At 41.1% G+C, this 17422-nt stretch overlaps 2 protein-coding genes and 1 long non-coding RNA gene across 3 annotated transcripts in view; all 3 read right to left on the minus strand.

The window, feature by feature from the left end:
• Positions 1 to 165: 165 nt before the first annotated feature.
• On the minus strand, positions 166 to 3945 carry fkbp6 (FKBP prolyl isomerase 6). The gene is made up of 9 exons (XM_084377216.1): positions 3715 to 3945; positions 2531 to 2648; positions 2346 to 2435; positions 2054 to 2256; positions 1689 to 1808; positions 1388 to 1585; positions 991 to 1100; positions 540 to 626; positions 166 to 434 (listed from the first exon to the last, which is right to left on the minus strand). The coding sequence occupies exons 1-8, from the start codon at positions 3781 to 3783 to the stop codon at positions 554 to 556; spliced, it is 981 nt and encodes a 326-aa protein (XP_084233342.1). The 5' UTR covers positions 3784 to 3945; the 3' UTR covers positions 166 to 434; positions 540 to 553.
• A 752-nt stretch (positions 3946 to 4697) lies between these two features.
• tmem244 (transmembrane protein 244) lies at positions 4698 to 11887 on the minus strand. Its single transcript, XM_084377618.1, has 6 exons — positions 11711 to 11887; positions 7655 to 7740; positions 7484 to 7560; positions 5751 to 5876; positions 5455 to 5499; positions 4698 to 5271 (listed from the first exon to the last, which is right to left on the minus strand). Exons 1-6 carry the CDS (start codon positions 11801 to 11803, stop codon positions 5174 to 5176), a joined length of 525 nt encoding a protein of 174 aa, XP_084233744.1. The 5' UTR covers positions 11804 to 11887; the 3' UTR covers positions 4698 to 5173.
• A 51-nt stretch (positions 11888 to 11938) lies between these two features.
• The window catches only part of LOC311271777, a 61849-nt gene continuing 56365 nt past the window's right edge, over positions 11939 to 17422 (minus strand). Inside the window, exon 4 of the long non-coding RNA XR_014624472.1 lies at positions 11939 to 12272. This is a non-coding gene — a long non-coding RNA (uncharacterized lncRNA). The remainder of the gene's footprint in view (positions 12273 to 17422) is intronic.

The raw sequence follows: 17422 nt of genomic DNA on the forward strand, positions 1-17422 counted from the left end.
ATCTCACACAGGGAGCAATAAAGACTGAAGTGAACTGCTAACACGTTTTATTATTGCTTTGTTGAAGTATCATCGTGTATTTCTCATTGATACTCAAAAAATCAATTACTGTTTGCAAGACAGTAACCCATTTATCTACTAAATGAAACAGCAGCCAAGACAAGACTTCTTACAAGTGAAATCTTTTTATTATTTTTATTATCACCACCTCAACAGTGCTCAAAACACATGCAGATACCTGTGTACTGTGTAACAAAAACGCAGCCACTTGAGTCATTCAAGGTGAAAGTAAACTCTGCAAAGCAAATCTTCAAACAGAAACACGCCGTTGAGCTACATAACTAACAAACATTTTAAATTTTAAAGAACTGTACAAGATTATTCCCTTCATAACATACAAAAGGTTGAACTAGAGAGAAGTTGAGCTCTTTTCTCTGCAAGACACAAACATTTTATGAATGAGATCGGTCTTTCTGAAAAGCTCAAACATATGAAATCACAGTGTTTATCAGGATCGGTTAGTGAGCAGGATTTCTTACCTTTTTACTCATCTTCACTTGTCCCTCAAGTCTCTGAACATCTTGGAGCACATGTCTTTCTCTTTGTCCAAGGTGTCTTTGTACGATCTGAAAAATTAAAACCACTGATACACATGAAGGTCTTCGGAGTGATTTCTGGCCGAGGGTTTCTCTGCTCTTTTAAACTAAAACACCAAATATGTTATATACAAGACAAAGACAACAGAAACAAGTGGAAAATGGGAGCAGTACAGGGAGGAAATAAGTGATATGCAGTAAGAAATAACTAGTGTTACCATGCCATATAATTTATTAGTCACAGAGGAGCCTACAAACTAAATATTGTTAATTAAAAGAAAGGAATAATTTAATGTATTACAACCGCAATTCTTACAAGAGAGAGCAAATGATTCAGAATTAGTTGTAGACGACGTTTGATTGATTTGAATGTGTTAACAAAGGTTCGTCTTACATTGCCACTTTCCTCAGTAGGTTGTTGATGTCAGTGTCAAAGGGCTTCCTCGCTTGAGCCATTATGAGGCAATCCTGGGCGCTCTCGTACTCACACAGCTCCAGATACGCCTGGCGGAGATGACATCAGACGTCAGAATAATGGACTAATTGTTATCTTAGTTAAAAGCCACCAGTGGCAATTCATGGTAACAGCATTGTCAGCGATGTATCAATGTGTCACATATGAGTCAAATGTTTTCATTCTTAATAAAATGGCCCATAATTTGAACATCTGGTTTTACCTGTGCCATCGTTGTTCCTATTTTCTTTAAAGAAACAGAACATTTCACATCACAGATAAAGAAAATCTCCAAGGACTCTTATCTGATGGTTTGGAAAACAAAACCCTGTCTGACCTGTCCGCAGCGGAAAAGAGCCTTTGTGTTGGTCGAGTCTATCTCCAAGGCTTTGTTGCCGTATTTCAGGGCTTTGTGTGGGCGGTCCAGACGGAGCTCGGTGAGAGAAAGGTTCAGGAAGAGAGGGAGCAGCGCTGTCCTGATCCTCTCCTTCTCTGCATCTCTCTTTGTCTCCCTGGTCTCCAGCAGCATCACTGCCTGTTTGCCAAACATATTTACCAATACATTTTAAGTATTAACAAATATACTGAAAAATACAGGCAATAAGTACCTAAAAAGAGGGTGTGGTTTCTGTCCTTACCTGTTTGTAGCGGTCTTTGGCAGTGTCATAATGGCTCCGGTTGAAGCAACGGTTGCCAAAGCTGCGTACTGTGTTGACAACCTCAAGAAGCGTGGACAGAGGAACTGTGTTCTGCTCCTCCTGGAGACAGAGGAGTAAGAAGTAACAGTAATAGTTGCCAGGTTTAAGGAAAGGGATATGATTCAAGGTGCATAATCATATAATCATAGGCCATGCAAAACAAAAAAGATTCCTCTCTCTGTTTTCCATAACTGTATGATGATTATATAAATAAATCTCCTGTATGTCGAATTACATTAGCATGCACTTGATGTCAAGTGGAAGAATAATGTGTTTCTGCCTCAGTACAACTACAGGGCACCTACCAGACTCAGCTCGACGAATTCGTCCACTTGTCCCGAGTCGAGGAAGTCGAGGATGTGGACCTCGTACAGAACCACGGCAGCAGGGGGAATGAACGGCGGAGAACCCATGTCCCCGTATGCATACTGGGGCTGGAAGAGGAAAATCGAGAACTCTCCTTTCCGCATGGTTAACAGACCAAGCTCCAGTCCGGCCAGCGTCACATCTGTTAGACGATCATTTCAAAACGTGATATTTTCACCTGGTGGCCACAAACATTATAGGTTCACAGGTAAATCAATGCCGATTACTGACCTCTGCCTAACTTCATCATCCGGGGGTACTTGAAGTTTGTGGTAGTTTCGAAAGGTTCAGCAGAATACTCCAGAAAACCAGAGTAATGGACTTGAGGAAGAAACAGAAAAAGCAGAGGTTATGGTCGAACACAATCATACGGCAAATAACTGCAGGAGCTTTTAGAAAAGAAACTGCTCTTGTACTGAGTACAGAAGCATTCCGAGGTACAGGTGGGCCCTCTCCAGGTTGGACCACCTTCTTCAGGATGCCTCCATCTCCCAACACATCGTCCATCTGCTGTTGGAGATGGTCAAACGGACTCTGAAAACGACAAGGAAGGCTTTGAAATGACTCCGCATTGTCTTCACAATCGATTCAATCTGTGTGAAGTAGGTTTTCTGCAGGAATGCGGTTATCAGAGTGCGTTAGGTTAATCAACATTTTGCCAACAGGTTAAGGGAAAGTATATAGTAAAACGACAGTATGAGGTTAAGTTAGGGCTGCGCAATTAATCGCTAAATAATCGAAAATGCAATATGCAATCGCAGAACTTTACCTTCACAAGAAGGTAAAATGTGTCACAAAACAGTGTTTTAATGACATTTTGTAGTGCTACAATGCTCTGGCCTGCAAAGCTTCTTCTCCAGATGTAATAAAACATGTTTGTTCATCCATAATAATCATGAATTATATCACAATCGCAGTATCTGTCAAAATAATCGCAATATCACTGTTTTACCATATAGTGCAGTGTTGGTTTCAAGATCTAGAGACATCAGAAATGTGGATTTTTAAGAGACGAGCTTGATTTATAAAGAAAAAATATATATACTTAAAAATGTTTATGGCAATTAAGACATCAGAAATTCAAATTTAAGATGATTTGATGACTTTTAAAGCCTGAAATTTAGGACATTTAAAGATTTTAATCTTTGAATCCAAGATTAAATCTGCAATGATGCAATCTAATTAAGAACAGCGTTACACAGGGGACATTTGAGCTTCTTATTGTGTTTGTATCACAACATTTGTTTTTGCTTTCCAATTTTTACACAGTGCTCCTGTAGCAGCTGTATGTGACCTTCATATCACCATTTACAGTATGTCAGCTAACATTATGACCACAACAAGTCAAGTTTATAGAGTTATTGGACTGAAGTCACTGGACTATAAATGTTGTATGTGTTGAGAATAAATACTGACTTCATCATTCAATCCTTAACTTCATCCTCATATGAGTAAATAATGAATGGTGCCACATTTCCTACTGACAGTAAGTCCACAGTTGTCGCTCCCACTCAGTCAAAGTACATAAACACCATCACCTAGCTAGCTAATTAGCATTTAGCCTGTTAGCTAGCGTTAGCCGCGTTAGCTGTAAACTTACCAGAGTCCTCAGCCGCATCTCGGAGTTTATCAAACTCTGGATACTGTGGATTAACCCGTTTCCAGACATTTAGTCGGTGGGTGGTTACTGCTGATGAACACTAGTTTAGTTTTGACCTAGCTGAGCAGCTATCAGGTCGTTTAATTGGGAGTAAAAGTTAGCGTGTAGCTTTGTTTTGGCGCTCAGGCATGAGTCGCTCAGGTGAGGAGGGTCATGTGACCTTGATGTGGCCCGTGGGCAGCACAGAGGTCCAAAAAGGTGTCCAGGTGAGCGACTGTTACTACTATTATAATCATCTTTATCACGATTCTGAATCTATTCATTGCTTTGGTCGCAGTTCTCTCATGCAAGCTCCTTAAATCTTGAATATGTTCCTGTTTGGTTTCTCCTCTGTGACCGTAAACTGAATATCTTTGGGTTGTGGACAAAACAAGACATTTTTAATGCAGCATCTTTGGTTCTGCAGGGCTCCAGGGTGCCAGTATTTGGTGGCACATGCACCCACAATTCATTCCAGTGCCTTGATTTTAGCAAGATTTTTAAATAAATTAGGTTATCACCATTTCTTGTTGCATGTGCCGTGAGAAAAACATGAAAAAATACATGTATTTGCACCTTTATTCCTGTTTACAATAATTTACGTAATGTGTTAAATTGGATTATTGGGTGCACCTGCATTTTGTGCTGGTGCACCAGTGCAACCAGTGCAAAAAGTCAGTCTGCAGCCCTGCTTAGGGAAACACTGATCAGCATTTTTCACTATTTTCTGACATTTTATAAACCAAACAACTCATTAATTAATCGACAAAGAACATAATCATTAGTTACATCCCTATATGTGTAATATCTAAATTGTTGCCTTGATCTATTGAACGTTGTCACCGACAGACCTGACTTTCTACTTTTCTTGTTCAGTTTTTCATTATTTATTATTATTATTGTCACTGGCTTTGGGTCACACACAGACACAAACAACCTGAAGATCATTTTGCTCAGAGTATTTAATGTAAACCTACTTTGAACTAAAATGTACAACCAGCATTGATATCATTATGCACCACCACATGCACAGAAATAATGTGATTTTCTTCATCAGACTACTGCACTGCACACTCTGCTATATGACACATCAATACTCTAATATAATTATTCTAACGAATGCTACAGCTGTCATCGCTGCGTTTAGCTTCAGCTCACACTGTGGAGTTTGTAAAGAAACAATAAAAAAAATATTCAAACTGTACAGAAACTTAGAAAAACACTGATGATAAATAGACAAAGTCGGACCATTTGTACAAGGAGGGATCTGACTATACGCTACATCGACAAAGTTACAGTACATTTTTCGATAGTTGCTCATACCAGTGTCAGTACAATGTTTGAAAAGTGAACCCGTTGGCATGCATCCGGACCTGAGATTAACCAGTAAGCCAGTAAAAAGCTTTCCTCGGTAAGTTCATTAGAAGTTCTGTAGTTCAGCTGGATAGACAAAATTGCTTCTGAAGAGTTTATAGGCCAGGAGCTGTCCTCCGAATATCATCATCACCAGGCCTGAACCTGCAGAGAGACGGATCAAATACACAAGAGACAGAGATGTATTAAATGAAGGGTTTGGAGGGCCAGCAGCTGTCCTTAAAAAGCCTGAAGGGATGAAGGGAGTGAGTTATTGTCAATCTGGGGACAGGCGAAGGTAATATCGTGGCCAGACAGGGAGAATGAGACGGAGATAAAGTATCTTACCCAGAGCAATCCACCAGTGCTCAGCTGAAGGGAAGTCTGACATCACTGCAGAAACATGAAAACTGTGTAAAATGAAAAACTGCCTGTACAGAAAACATACTGCACATATTTATTATTACACGAGTTAAATACGTAGAAAAAAAGATTCAAGTTCAGGCTAAATTATGATAAAAAATAGACACACAAACGCACAGCGCCTGCACATCTTTGGACTGCAGCCACGGTTACGTAACAATCCCTCCAATCCTATCAGCTGTTCTGCTGTATTGATCCACTTTCTGTCTGAGTGTGTTTACCTGCCACAGTCATGGCGACGTGCAGCAGCGTGACAGTTATGGCGTAATCCCAAACCCACTCCTCCACGATCCAGGCGAACACCAGCCCGCCCAGAAGATAGGTCACTTCTGTGGAAATCACACCAACTGGAGGGACGGAGACAGAAAAACAACACCGTGTAACATTTTTCGTAGTCATTTACATGCATTAATCACTTTCCTTCCCCGTCACTCTCAGTTGCCTATAAAAGCCTGTGGACGATTTGTTTAAGTTGTTTAATGCTGCTGGACTGTCGAGTGCCTCTTGTTATGGGAAAATTTTGTTTATTATTATCAGTTAAATGTCAATAAATCAAACTCCCATAATACACTTATGCCTAAAGCTTAACCACTGGTGTATAAAGTGTTTGTCCTCAACTGGACCATGTCGTATTCCCATACAAGGACATGTTTTCCTTTGATTGTAGCAGGTTTATGTTATGCATCTTTTCTTCTTGCCTCAGCACGGCGGACTGTTCTGTGTGAGAAACAGATGAAACTAGTTCAGCAGTTTCTCTGTGCCTTGGATACTGAGACTGTGTAACAGGAAAACCTGTATGTATGTGTCTTAAAGAATAAAATCTTTAAAGGTAGTTGCTGCTGAAGTTTCATTTCTCAGTACCTCTCTCCACTCCGCTAACAGAGAGCAACAGTGGCTAACGTTAGTATAGAAATGAAGTCTGCTAACACAAACTAATGACCAGTTTCAGTCGCACAGAGCAACTTTAATGCCTCCAGACTCAGGCTGGCTGCCCAACCACTTCTAAATATCTAGTTTTTTATAAATAAAGGCTTTCTGGAATGCAAATCCAGTTTTCTGTGCTAATTGTTTTGGTATTACTGGTTTTGGTGTGGTGTATTTATATTGTTTTGATTTAATGTTTTTAACTCCATTTTTTAATTATTAATTATTATTATTAATTATTTTTAATTCTACTTGTATAAGCACTTGGTAACCTTGTTTAGAAAGGTGCAATATAAATAAATATTATTATTATAGTTGTTTTTGTTATTATTGTTGGGTTTTATTGTTATTGTTGTTTCTATTGTTGTTATTGTTCTCATATTATTGTTGATATCATTACTGTTATTGTAGTTGTTGTTATTGTTGTTAAGATGTATTATTATTGTTCTTATGTTGTTATTGTTGTTCTTACATTATTGTTGTTATTATTATTGTTGTTATAAATCAATACATGTGTAAATGGAAAAGTAGCATTGCTACAATGTATAAATACTGTATTAAAAATCATACCTATGTAAAATAAATAACTGAACAGATAAATAAACTTGAATTGTTAGTAGTCATGATGAGGCAGTGGCTGTCACGAGTAATATGTGATAATCCATATTATATAATTGGATCACTGGTAGTGATGGATTAACTTGTAAGCAGCTTCCTCGTGTTGTTGCCGGTGGAAGTGAAGCTACTATCACTTTAGTTTTATCCATAACAACAAGTCATATTTAATAAGCTTCTTTACAATTTACATTTGCAAAGTATCAAGTAAGTTAAACTGTCAAATCACTGAAGATGAAAATTGGCCCAACACTCCCTCTGTGCTCCTAACTCCCAGCATGGACCGCTACCTGCATGGCTAACTGAGCTAACTAGCAAACAGTGCTGTTTCTTACATACAGCTCCTTTAAATACTTAAGTAAACAACACGTACTTGAGTAAATGTACTCGGTTGCAGCCCACCACTGCTACTCACCCAGGTATTTGGGGTTCTGCCATGACGGTTGTGTTGTGTAGTCGAATGGGGCCAACAAGCTGTTGATCTCATGAACCCTGGAAACACCAGAAGATGATAAGAGACTGGTTCATGTGACTTCACTCTGTGTTATTGCAGAGTGTGTGGCAGTATTTGTATTTGTGTGTGTACCTGAGCAGCCCGATGCAGAGACTGACCGCGATGTAGTAGAGAGAGTAAAAGCACACCATGCACATCAACAGGTTCTGCAGGACGACCTGAGAAGACAGAAACAGAAACCAGCATGTTTACATACAGTAGCTTGTCATATTTCCTTAATCTGACTGCTTAGAGAAGCTGAAATTTCAACCTTTAGCAAGGTGAAACACCAAATCAATTACATATGTGAGAGCCGTCAATCAATGACTGGATGAAATTCTACGCCTGTGAGCTTTTCAAACGTTTTCTATTGATCATCTGCAGATGTTTCCTTCATGTAAACAAGGTAAAAACTGAGAAAACAAGACTATAACCACAGAGAGAGACATAAACCGTTTCACCAGTGATTTTAATGTGAGCAGAAAACTCTACATGTGGAGATATTTACTGGCAGCACGTCATCTTTATTTGATGCCTTGTGTGTCTCCCAGAGCTAACAGAAAACTCCAGTTCCTCTCCACCATTTTCTTCTTTCCTTCATGACCCAGAAACGCTCTGACAGCAGATGACAGCAGCAGACGGCCGTCGCTCGCCTGCTAAAGTCTCCTTTCATAGATGATTAACTGCAGCCTTTAGAAGAAAACGGGTTACACGACACACACGAGGAGCGATGAAAGACTCCTCTCACGGCTGACATTTCCGCTTGTCAAACACAGGTGTAACTAACTACATTAATAATCTGCCGCGTCCCAGTAAGGTGTGCCAGGGCCCTGCATGTGAGCTCTCTGGTTTACTCGCTCGCACACCTTAATGGAACGGAGCCATCGTTAATCTTATAAGTTACACCTGTGAGTTCGCTGCTGTTATGAGTCAAACCTCTGCTGCGAAACAAGACCAATAACGACTTTCACTGCGCTGTCTGTTCAAAGGAACATAGATCTGATGCATTGGAGTGATATAGTTACATGTTGACTTGATAACGGCTGCAACTCAGAAATATTTACATTTAAAGATTCATCTACAACCCTGATTCCAGAAAAGTTGGGACACTGTTTTTTATCACTTTGCACGATGCGGGCATCAAATTAAATGAGTGTATATTTACAAAAGTTGACCGGTTTAAATATTAAATGTCTTGCAAATCATTGCTGTTTTAATTTACACAGAGTTCCAACTTTTTGGGAATTGGGGCTTTATTTTTATTTTAAATGCAAACTCCGCCCCAACCTAGCGTTTCCAAGTTGCATTATTGTTGGCGCTGCTGAATCAAAGATGACAACGCAGGAAAAAACTGAGTTCATTCACTGATTTCATCTATAATGGAGACAATCTAAATGCCAATGGTGTCACGATTCTGTAGCTATTACATTGTGCATTCAACATTTGCTTCATAATGATACGCTAAAACATAAAACTCGTCTATTGCCAGTTTGATAACTATAATAGGGCTGCCACAAACGATTATTTTGATAGTCGACTAATCACCGACTATTTTTTCGATTAGTCGACTAATCGGATCATACCTAAATTGAATGTATAACATACAGTTTATCGCACCAGCATGCAGCTGCTCTTATATAACAATCATTAGCTTTCAGCTTGAAGTGTTTAAGGTATATGCTAACTACTAGTGACATAGGCCTTAATAAACTCTCCCATGACATTCTCATGCACCTGTACATCAGAAACAATAGGAGTGATAGGTACAGTAGGATATGCAATAATTAACTACTGCATACATCTTGACAGCTCTACTTTACACTGTTGATTTGTATAATCCCAACAGACATGTCCAGTGATTTCAGCTATCTGTGTTTACATGTGTCTGTTCTGATGATACAAGTCAGCTCCTGAAATGTGTGTTTCTCTTCTATAAAACACATTCTACATCGCGGAGGCAACGTCTTTCCACTCAGGGCTTCCCTCACCGTTGAAACGGGGCAGAGCTCCGTGGGAAACGCCTGCCTGACGCAGTAACGTAGGGAACCGTGCACGTCCGGGGAAAAAACGGCGCTGCTTTGGGTTGCGCGTCTACATTGGAAGCTAATAGGTAGACTATTATCAGTATAATCAGAGGCAACCATGAATGAGTTCGCCTCAGATTCACGTGTTTGTCACTGTCAGCCTGTTAATTTTACTGACCCGAGCTGAGACGAACCCCCCAAAACAAAAGTCTTCGGATCTGAACGATTCACACAAGTCACCTAATTGGCCACGAAAAAAGCGAGTTGCGCTTTTCGGCGCGCTGTTTGCATCCCTGAATATAACAAAAGTGCATTTTGTGCTCAGTGCTCACAACGAACTGTATTCAACTTTACTACACTCTGACTCTATATAATCCCAAACTGCAGAACGCTCTTGTTCCTAAGGCTAATGAATCAAATCGTCATCGCTAATGTTAACGTTTACAGCTATCAATATGAGTAAGTAGTAAGTTAGCTCTCTGTTTACGCTAATGTTAGCAGCTAACTAGCCAGTTAGCTTAACGAGACGACTGTCCCTCTTCATCGTCGTTGTCAGCAACAACGTGCTTCCTTTTCAGGAGCTCGTGCATCGCACTTGTGCTGCCGTGAAAGGCAAGTTCTGTCTTGCAGATAATGCATCGCACACTTTTTTCTTTTGTTTTCTTAAAATGCTCCCACACTTTTGAGCTCCGTTGCCGCCGGGTAGCCATGATACCAGAGAGCCCGTCTGGTATAACTTCAGGTGACACCACGGCTGACCCAGATTACCACTACTGCGCATGTGTGTCAAGGACAGAAAGGCAGACGCGGCAGTGGAAGGTGCCGCAGCAGAGAGAGAAAACAAAGTTTAAAAAAAAAAAAAACGACGCGTCGACTATTAAATTAGTTGTCGACGATTTTAATAGTCGACGTAATCGTGACTAGTCGACTAATCGTGGCAGCCCTAAACTATAATAACAAGATATTCAATTTCTAGCATTTGTAATCAGAGAAAGTTTATAGTGTCACTGTGGCTCCATGGCACTGTTGCTCTCTCTGTTGATCCGTCCGCCATATCTCGACAACTATTGTATAGATTGCCATAAAATGTTGTACATTCAAGGTCAGCAGAGGTTAAATCCTGCTCATACTTGGGTTTCTGACCAAACACATGTGAAACTAATGACATTCCCATCAGTTTCAAATGTACTTTGTATACAGTGCTAATTAGCAGATGGCCGCATGCTAACAAGCTAAAATAATGCCTGTCTTTATTTTGAACATTGTTTTTGGTACATTTAATGACATTAATTCATTCATCATTGAGCCATTTATTTAGTTAGTTCCCTATTTATTTCTAGTTTTGGCAGTTTCAGCCTTCCGTACTTTCACCCCGGATTACTTCCACATTGACCATAAAACAGCGAAGAGAAGTGGAAGGAAAAAAATCAGCAGTTTTAAAAGTTTTATCTGAAGGCTGTGAATATAAATTAGGCATTTTTGAAACGAAATTAAATGGAGGGCTGCATTTCATTTTACTGCAGCACGCCTGGCCCACATGTAATCTGCTCTCGCCCTGCTCAGACATGTGGGTGTGTCTGAAAGCAGGAGAGTGGCTGAGCTTATGCTAATACCCCCAGAGACAGCTAAACACCTTTATTGTTTGTCACCATCTGACTAGACTACACTTTAAAAAATAAACAAAAACCGCTCCAGACACCAGCTTTGAGACTTTAAATTAAACAATCAGGCCTGGTGAGATTTGGTTGATTACACCAGAGCACACTTAGAAAGGGTGAAAAATCAGTCTGACTATGACATTAGGGGATAACGCAGTTAAATGCTGATTACGACTGTACTGAGGGTGTCATGACTCAAATGAGAGCAAATTAATTGGAATAAACTCTCTGTTGTAAAATCATTATAAAACTGCAGGTAGCGGATAAAGTAATGCTACAGCAGTGAGAAGTAATCAGCTCGTATTAAACCTGAAAGAATAAAGCCGGAATAAAAACATTTGATTAAAACGACTGATTAGCTCTCAGACATTGTGATAAACACCTGGCTGTGCACCGAGTCTCCGCCACCTACAGACAATCTTTCAACCCTCCGTTCTAGCACACATTCCCACACACGGCGTCCTTACCCAGGTGTCACTGGGTGTAGTCTTGAGGGGGAAGGGTCCATGGCGTTTTATGAGTGTGAATCCACAACAACGACAGCAGTAGTCCAACAACATGAATGGCTGCTGGTCTAAATGAGAGAATCTTGCTGCTACATGTGTGTTTCTGTGTGTGTGAGAGCATGTCGGACGATGGAGGAGGAGGAGGAGGGAGGCTGGGATTAGAAGAAATGGGATTACTACTAAGAAGAAGTCTGAGTAAATCCCGAAAAGGGATAAAGGTGAGCATACTCTAGCATAGGTGTGCACACATACACATGAAGCAAGAGGAGGAAAGTGGTTTAAAGACTAAATACTTCAGGAAGTACTGGAGACCCAGATTTATATTTAGTTTTACTTATCTTCAGGTCGTTTTCTCTTCTTTTTCTCTCTGTTTTTGTCTCTTCTTGCTTTACCTCCTTTTCCCTCTTTCATTACTTTGTGCTTCTTGTCTCTCCATCCTCGTTCTTCTTTTGTCCTTCAGTGTGTCCAAGTTGTTTTCCTTCTTCCTGCCCATTCAGCACTTCTCCTCTTCCTTCCTTCCTTCCTGCAGTTATTACATTGAAAGCATGAAATGAAATTACACGCTACAGAATATCATCCAGCAAATATATTTTGAGAATTTATTCACTTTTCTACGGAAGCCCTAAAGGGCCATGCATTCATAAATTTTATTTCCTCCGTTTTCCCGTGATAATGAGTTAATTTCATTTGTTTTCTCGAGATCTCGAGATAACGAAACTTTGTTTTCCTGAGATAACGAGATAATTAATTAGAGATCTTGAAAAACAAAACGATAGTGTAGTATATTAAATCATTGCAGGAAACATCATTCAGTGCAGCAATGTCAGAGGAGCAGGAGCATCTCGATCACCGCGTCACATATCTTTTCAGTCAAGGCCTGACACAGGCTGAAATAGCATTATGCCTTGCTATTACAGATAATATACACAATAGTGTGCGTAATCTAAAAAGACGGTTAGCAAGGCTTCAGCTATCTAAGTGAGCCTGATGTCGTCATTAACTACATAGCTGACCAGCTACGAGGTCCCGGTGTCTCCATAATATCAGGCCTATCATATCACAGTCATTATCTCGAGATCTACGAATTAATTATATCGTTATCTCGGGAAAACAAAGTTTCGTTATCTCGAGATCTCGAGAAAATTATCCCATTATCTCGGGACAACAGCAGTTGTTATTTCGAGATAATTAACTCGAGATCTCGAGAAAACAAATGAAATGAACTCGTTATCACGGGAAAACGGAGGAAATAAAATGCAAGAATGCATGGCCCTTTAGGGCTTCCGTACTTTTCAATCCAAAATGCCACATTTGCTTATTGTCTTTTGTCTTATTTGATTGTGAACAACATGTCTTTGGGTTTTGGACAAAGAAAGATAATTTGAAGATGTTAAAGACAAAATTTAGACCTTCAGATAAATGCTGAAGGTGTGACTGGGTGAATCTTGCTTGTATACTTTTTCTGTATGCATATTTTGATCTGGGATTCATCCTGGAAGTCCAGCTTTTGAGAAATCTTCGACAAAACACCAAAAGAGACAACTACAATCTCGCCTGGCAGCTCTTGACATGAACACTAGGTGGTAGCAAAGCCTCACACGTGCAGAGAGAACTCATCCACCAAACAATGAAGAACCAACAAAACAACTGATAGGAGCCACATGCACAGAGCTGGTGGCAGCAGATAAGGAGCCTCCAGGTGCTTCATTTATATGTATAGACCTCCAATAGTAGAGTCATAAATTACCGAGACTGAGAATTTGTGAGACTGAATGAAAAACAAATCAGAGCGGGAGCATGTGCTCGTCCATCACCTGCCCATGTAAAGGCAGAGGTGAGTGACGACGGCTCAGCGTCCCCGTCTCCCTCCAGGAATGGCTGAAGAAACTCAACTCTTCAGCGTCACCGCCTGCGTACGTCTCTCCGTGTGTGTGGTGAAGCACATGCACGTGCGCCTTTGTGTGAGTGCTGGCCTGACTTGGCTGCCACGGTAACCTGCATCATTGTAACCATAGTGACGGGAAGCAGAGTGGGGAGTGGGGGGAGCACATGTAGCGCAAGGTAGGCGTCATAGCTATTCATCCCCCTCTGTGTGTGTGTGTGTATGTGTGTGTGTGTGTGTGTGTGTGTGAAGCTCACTCATACCATCTCAAAATCTTTTTGTGTCTCCACTTGTTGCTTGTACGAGTGGATTTTATTTGGATGTTCAAGTCTTTTGATTATCCTACAGACAGTGTTAATTTTTTAACCTTACAGTATCGTTCCTCGGACTCACAGTCACACATGGGCTCACACGGTAGATGAGAAGATTGATCATGCCCTCACGTCTACATGCAAAATCTGAAATTACCACTGATTAGCTTAGCTTAAAGACTGGAAACAGTGCGATACAGCCAGCCTGAAACTCTCCAAAAGTGGCAAAATCTTGGTTAGGTTTAGGCACCAAAAACAGATACTTGGTTATTATGTTTATGCTATTTCATATTTGTTGACCTGTATAAAAAAAATAATTATAAAAACAACAATTTGACGACCAGTACAAAAAAACGAAATGTAAAACGACAGTTCAGCACTTAACTCCAGGAGGTTACTGGTCCCTGCCAAGAAATACACAGGCCGTAAAAGATGGAGCTTTCCTAACATGAGAACAGAGCCGGTCTAGCTGTTTCCCCCTGTTTGTAGCCTTTATGCTACGCTAAGCTAATCAGCTTCCTGGTTACATCTTCATATTAACCGCACAGACATGAGAGAAGTGTTGGTCTTCCCATCTGACTCTCGACAAGAAAGCAAAAGCAGCAAGTGTGAAATTGGTCAGCGAACTATTTAAAAAACAAAAAACATCACCAAGGTGACTCTAAATCCTTGTTTCAGCCCAGCGCAGCTGAAGCTCAGCAGTGGGTGAAATAACAAGAAGAGTGAATCGTTTGAAGCTTAAAAGCATTTTAGATGGATTTCAAGGCACTTATGAATTATTAAGCCGAGGCTATACCTCAAATGACAAATAGCAGGCATTTCTATTCAAGGAGTGCAGCGATGATGAACAAATGAAACAGCTGCAGTACATTTAGATATGAGTATGATGAGTGATACCAGGTCCTGATATGAGGATGAAACACTGGACCGAGAGTGCTTCTGCTTCTAGAGGGAGTGTTTATACCACACGAGTGAGTTTAAACGATCCGTGTTGCATCCACAGGAGCAGAGTAATTAACAAGCTGGTTCTCTCTCGGATCCTGATCATGATTTGAAAATCGATCCAAAGCGCATATTTATACTGCGATTCCACCAACATGGATTTTCAACGTTTGGACCAAGATTAAATTGGTTCAGAAACCGGAAGAGTTGGTTCCCAGCAGGGAAGGGAAACCTGGGCCACATTCAGCCCCAATGAAACGTATCAAAACGTTTATTTAAATGGAAATATGGAATGGAAACACATTTCTGACTGGTTATCCTCCAGCATTGTGGAGATAGGTCTGGCTATGTGAGATAATTGACTGGATATCTCTGACACACCCAGCAAGCAAGAGAAGCATGAGCCCAAAGCCTGTTGCACACTGTTTCAAGGAAACATGTCGTTCAAGTACAAACCATGAGGACTTAAGTGTGTGTCTCGTATTCTACAGGTTGGAAGGAGAGGATGGAGAAGGCAGCATTGACATCAAGGGAGAACTGGTTGTCCTTTCTTTATTTTTCTGATAAAAACAAATACCTAGAACAGAAGAAAAGCCTGCAGGTAATCAATGCGATCCGCCATCTTGCTGCCGCCGATGACGCATCCCTTGATTACAATGGATCCATTCAACACTGGTGGAAAAAACGTGGGCTGGTTTCGCCAGATAGCACCAAGGTTTTGAAGAATCCTGAAGGAAGCGGTTCACCAGAGCTAATTTGGTGGAAAGTGTTTGAAAGAGAGACGAAGGGGAGACACTCATGAGAACACGGAGGCTTAGTGACCTACATGGCGAGATGGTGTGATGTCGGAGCAGAGAGGCTGAGATCGTCATTCAGTATGCGTGACTGGGGTCCGGGTTTTGATTCAACAGGAACACTGTGATACATCATAATTCATTTAAGATACACAGAAATAGGCAACAGCAGCAGCAACTAGGAGGAAAGGAAGCAAAACAAGTGTTTTTCCTGTGGCTGGTGTCCTGTTGAGTTTCCCTGGTCCTGCCGTCGTGTTTGCCTGTTCCTCGCGTTGCTTTATTTATCTGTCACGCCAACGCTGGAGCAAATAAGGCAGGCCCAAACCATGACAAGACGCACAAAATGGGATCTGAAGACATCACCTTGAGTTCCTGGGATGCCGTGGATGTGGAATTTATGGAATAAATGATTAATAAAAAGAAAACGATCACTATAACTGTCGCCCGAAATAACATGTCCGCACGCCTGCCTCATGAAGGCCAATTAGCCAGTCACTGAGCCTGAAATAACCCTCACATGTCTCCCTCCCTCCTCCACTGGCAATTACACTTTGATCCAGCGAGATATTCTCATTTCAAATTATAAAAAAAATGCTCAGATTTTCTGCTCTCCTGCCTCCTCCTGTCCTCCGCCTCGCCTAATATTCTCTCCTCCTCCTTTTCCCAAACTCCTCTCAATTACTCTCCTTTAATAGTTTTCGCTGCACAGCTCCACAGCTGCTTACAATAAAGTATAACACAAAAAGTCAACGCGTTTTTTTTGTAAATCCCATAACCCCAAGCGGGCTCGTAAACAAGAGATGTAACAGTCAACAATGTAAGGCTTTGTTTATGCTCTCCCTTCTTTGCTCCCACTCTCTCCACACCTCTCCCTCCTGCTCTCTTCTCTCTGCCTCCTTCTCTCTGTTTCCATTTCCACCTCTTATGGAATGTAAATACAGCGACTGACCGACCCACTGCGTCAGGGATACGACTTCGACATGGATCTCAGCGAGCTGTCCATTTGAATTTCAGGCATGGGGTTTGAGGGTTTCTTTCTTTTCTTTTCTTTTTTTTTTTACAATCAAACAGGCTCCAGATGTCTCCACGAGAGCAAAAAGTAAAACACAGTGAAGTGGCGAGGCTTGAGGCGGCCCGGAGGGGTATTTTTTTAGTGCGTGTGGTGCTATAATGAGAGCGAAGGTCGGGTTTAAGGTCGAGGATGACCAGAGGAGCTGCAGAATGCCCTAATGATGGTGCACACATGTGCCACTCTGCCCTCAGAGCCCAACTTCTCAGCCAAAAAAATAATGGTCTGTCTCTCTCTCTCTCTCTCTCTCTCTCTCTCTCACACACACACACACACACACACACACATACACACTTCAGGCTTCTTGTTCAAAAATATCTTGTGTGTTTACACTGAATGCATTTCAGCATGTAAATACAGGAAATGGCATGCGTGGCAACATCTGCAACGTTTTTTGTTTTTTTGCTCCCCTCACTGAACCAAAACATGGCGCTCTGATAACAACAAACATCTGGCCAGTTGTTGCATATCTTACATGAACAACACAAGCAGTCAGTCATGCCAGACTATTCCCACACTGCATTTTCTGGCTGCAGGAATGTTGTATTTCCTTTATACTTTATTCACAATCCTGCTGCTTGTTGCATTTCAACACAACAAGCTGATCTCTCCTCGGAGCTGAGCATCACCGAGGGGCTTCTCCTCCTCCACCCTCAGTCGTCCCCCACTAATCGT

Source organism: Pagrus pagrus, assembly GCF_965226575.1.
Source record: "Pagrus pagrus genome assembly, chromosome: 16".
In the NCBI taxonomy this organism is placed as follows: Eukaryota; Metazoa; Chordata; class Actinopteri; order Spariformes; family Sparidae; genus Pagrus; species Pagrus pagrus.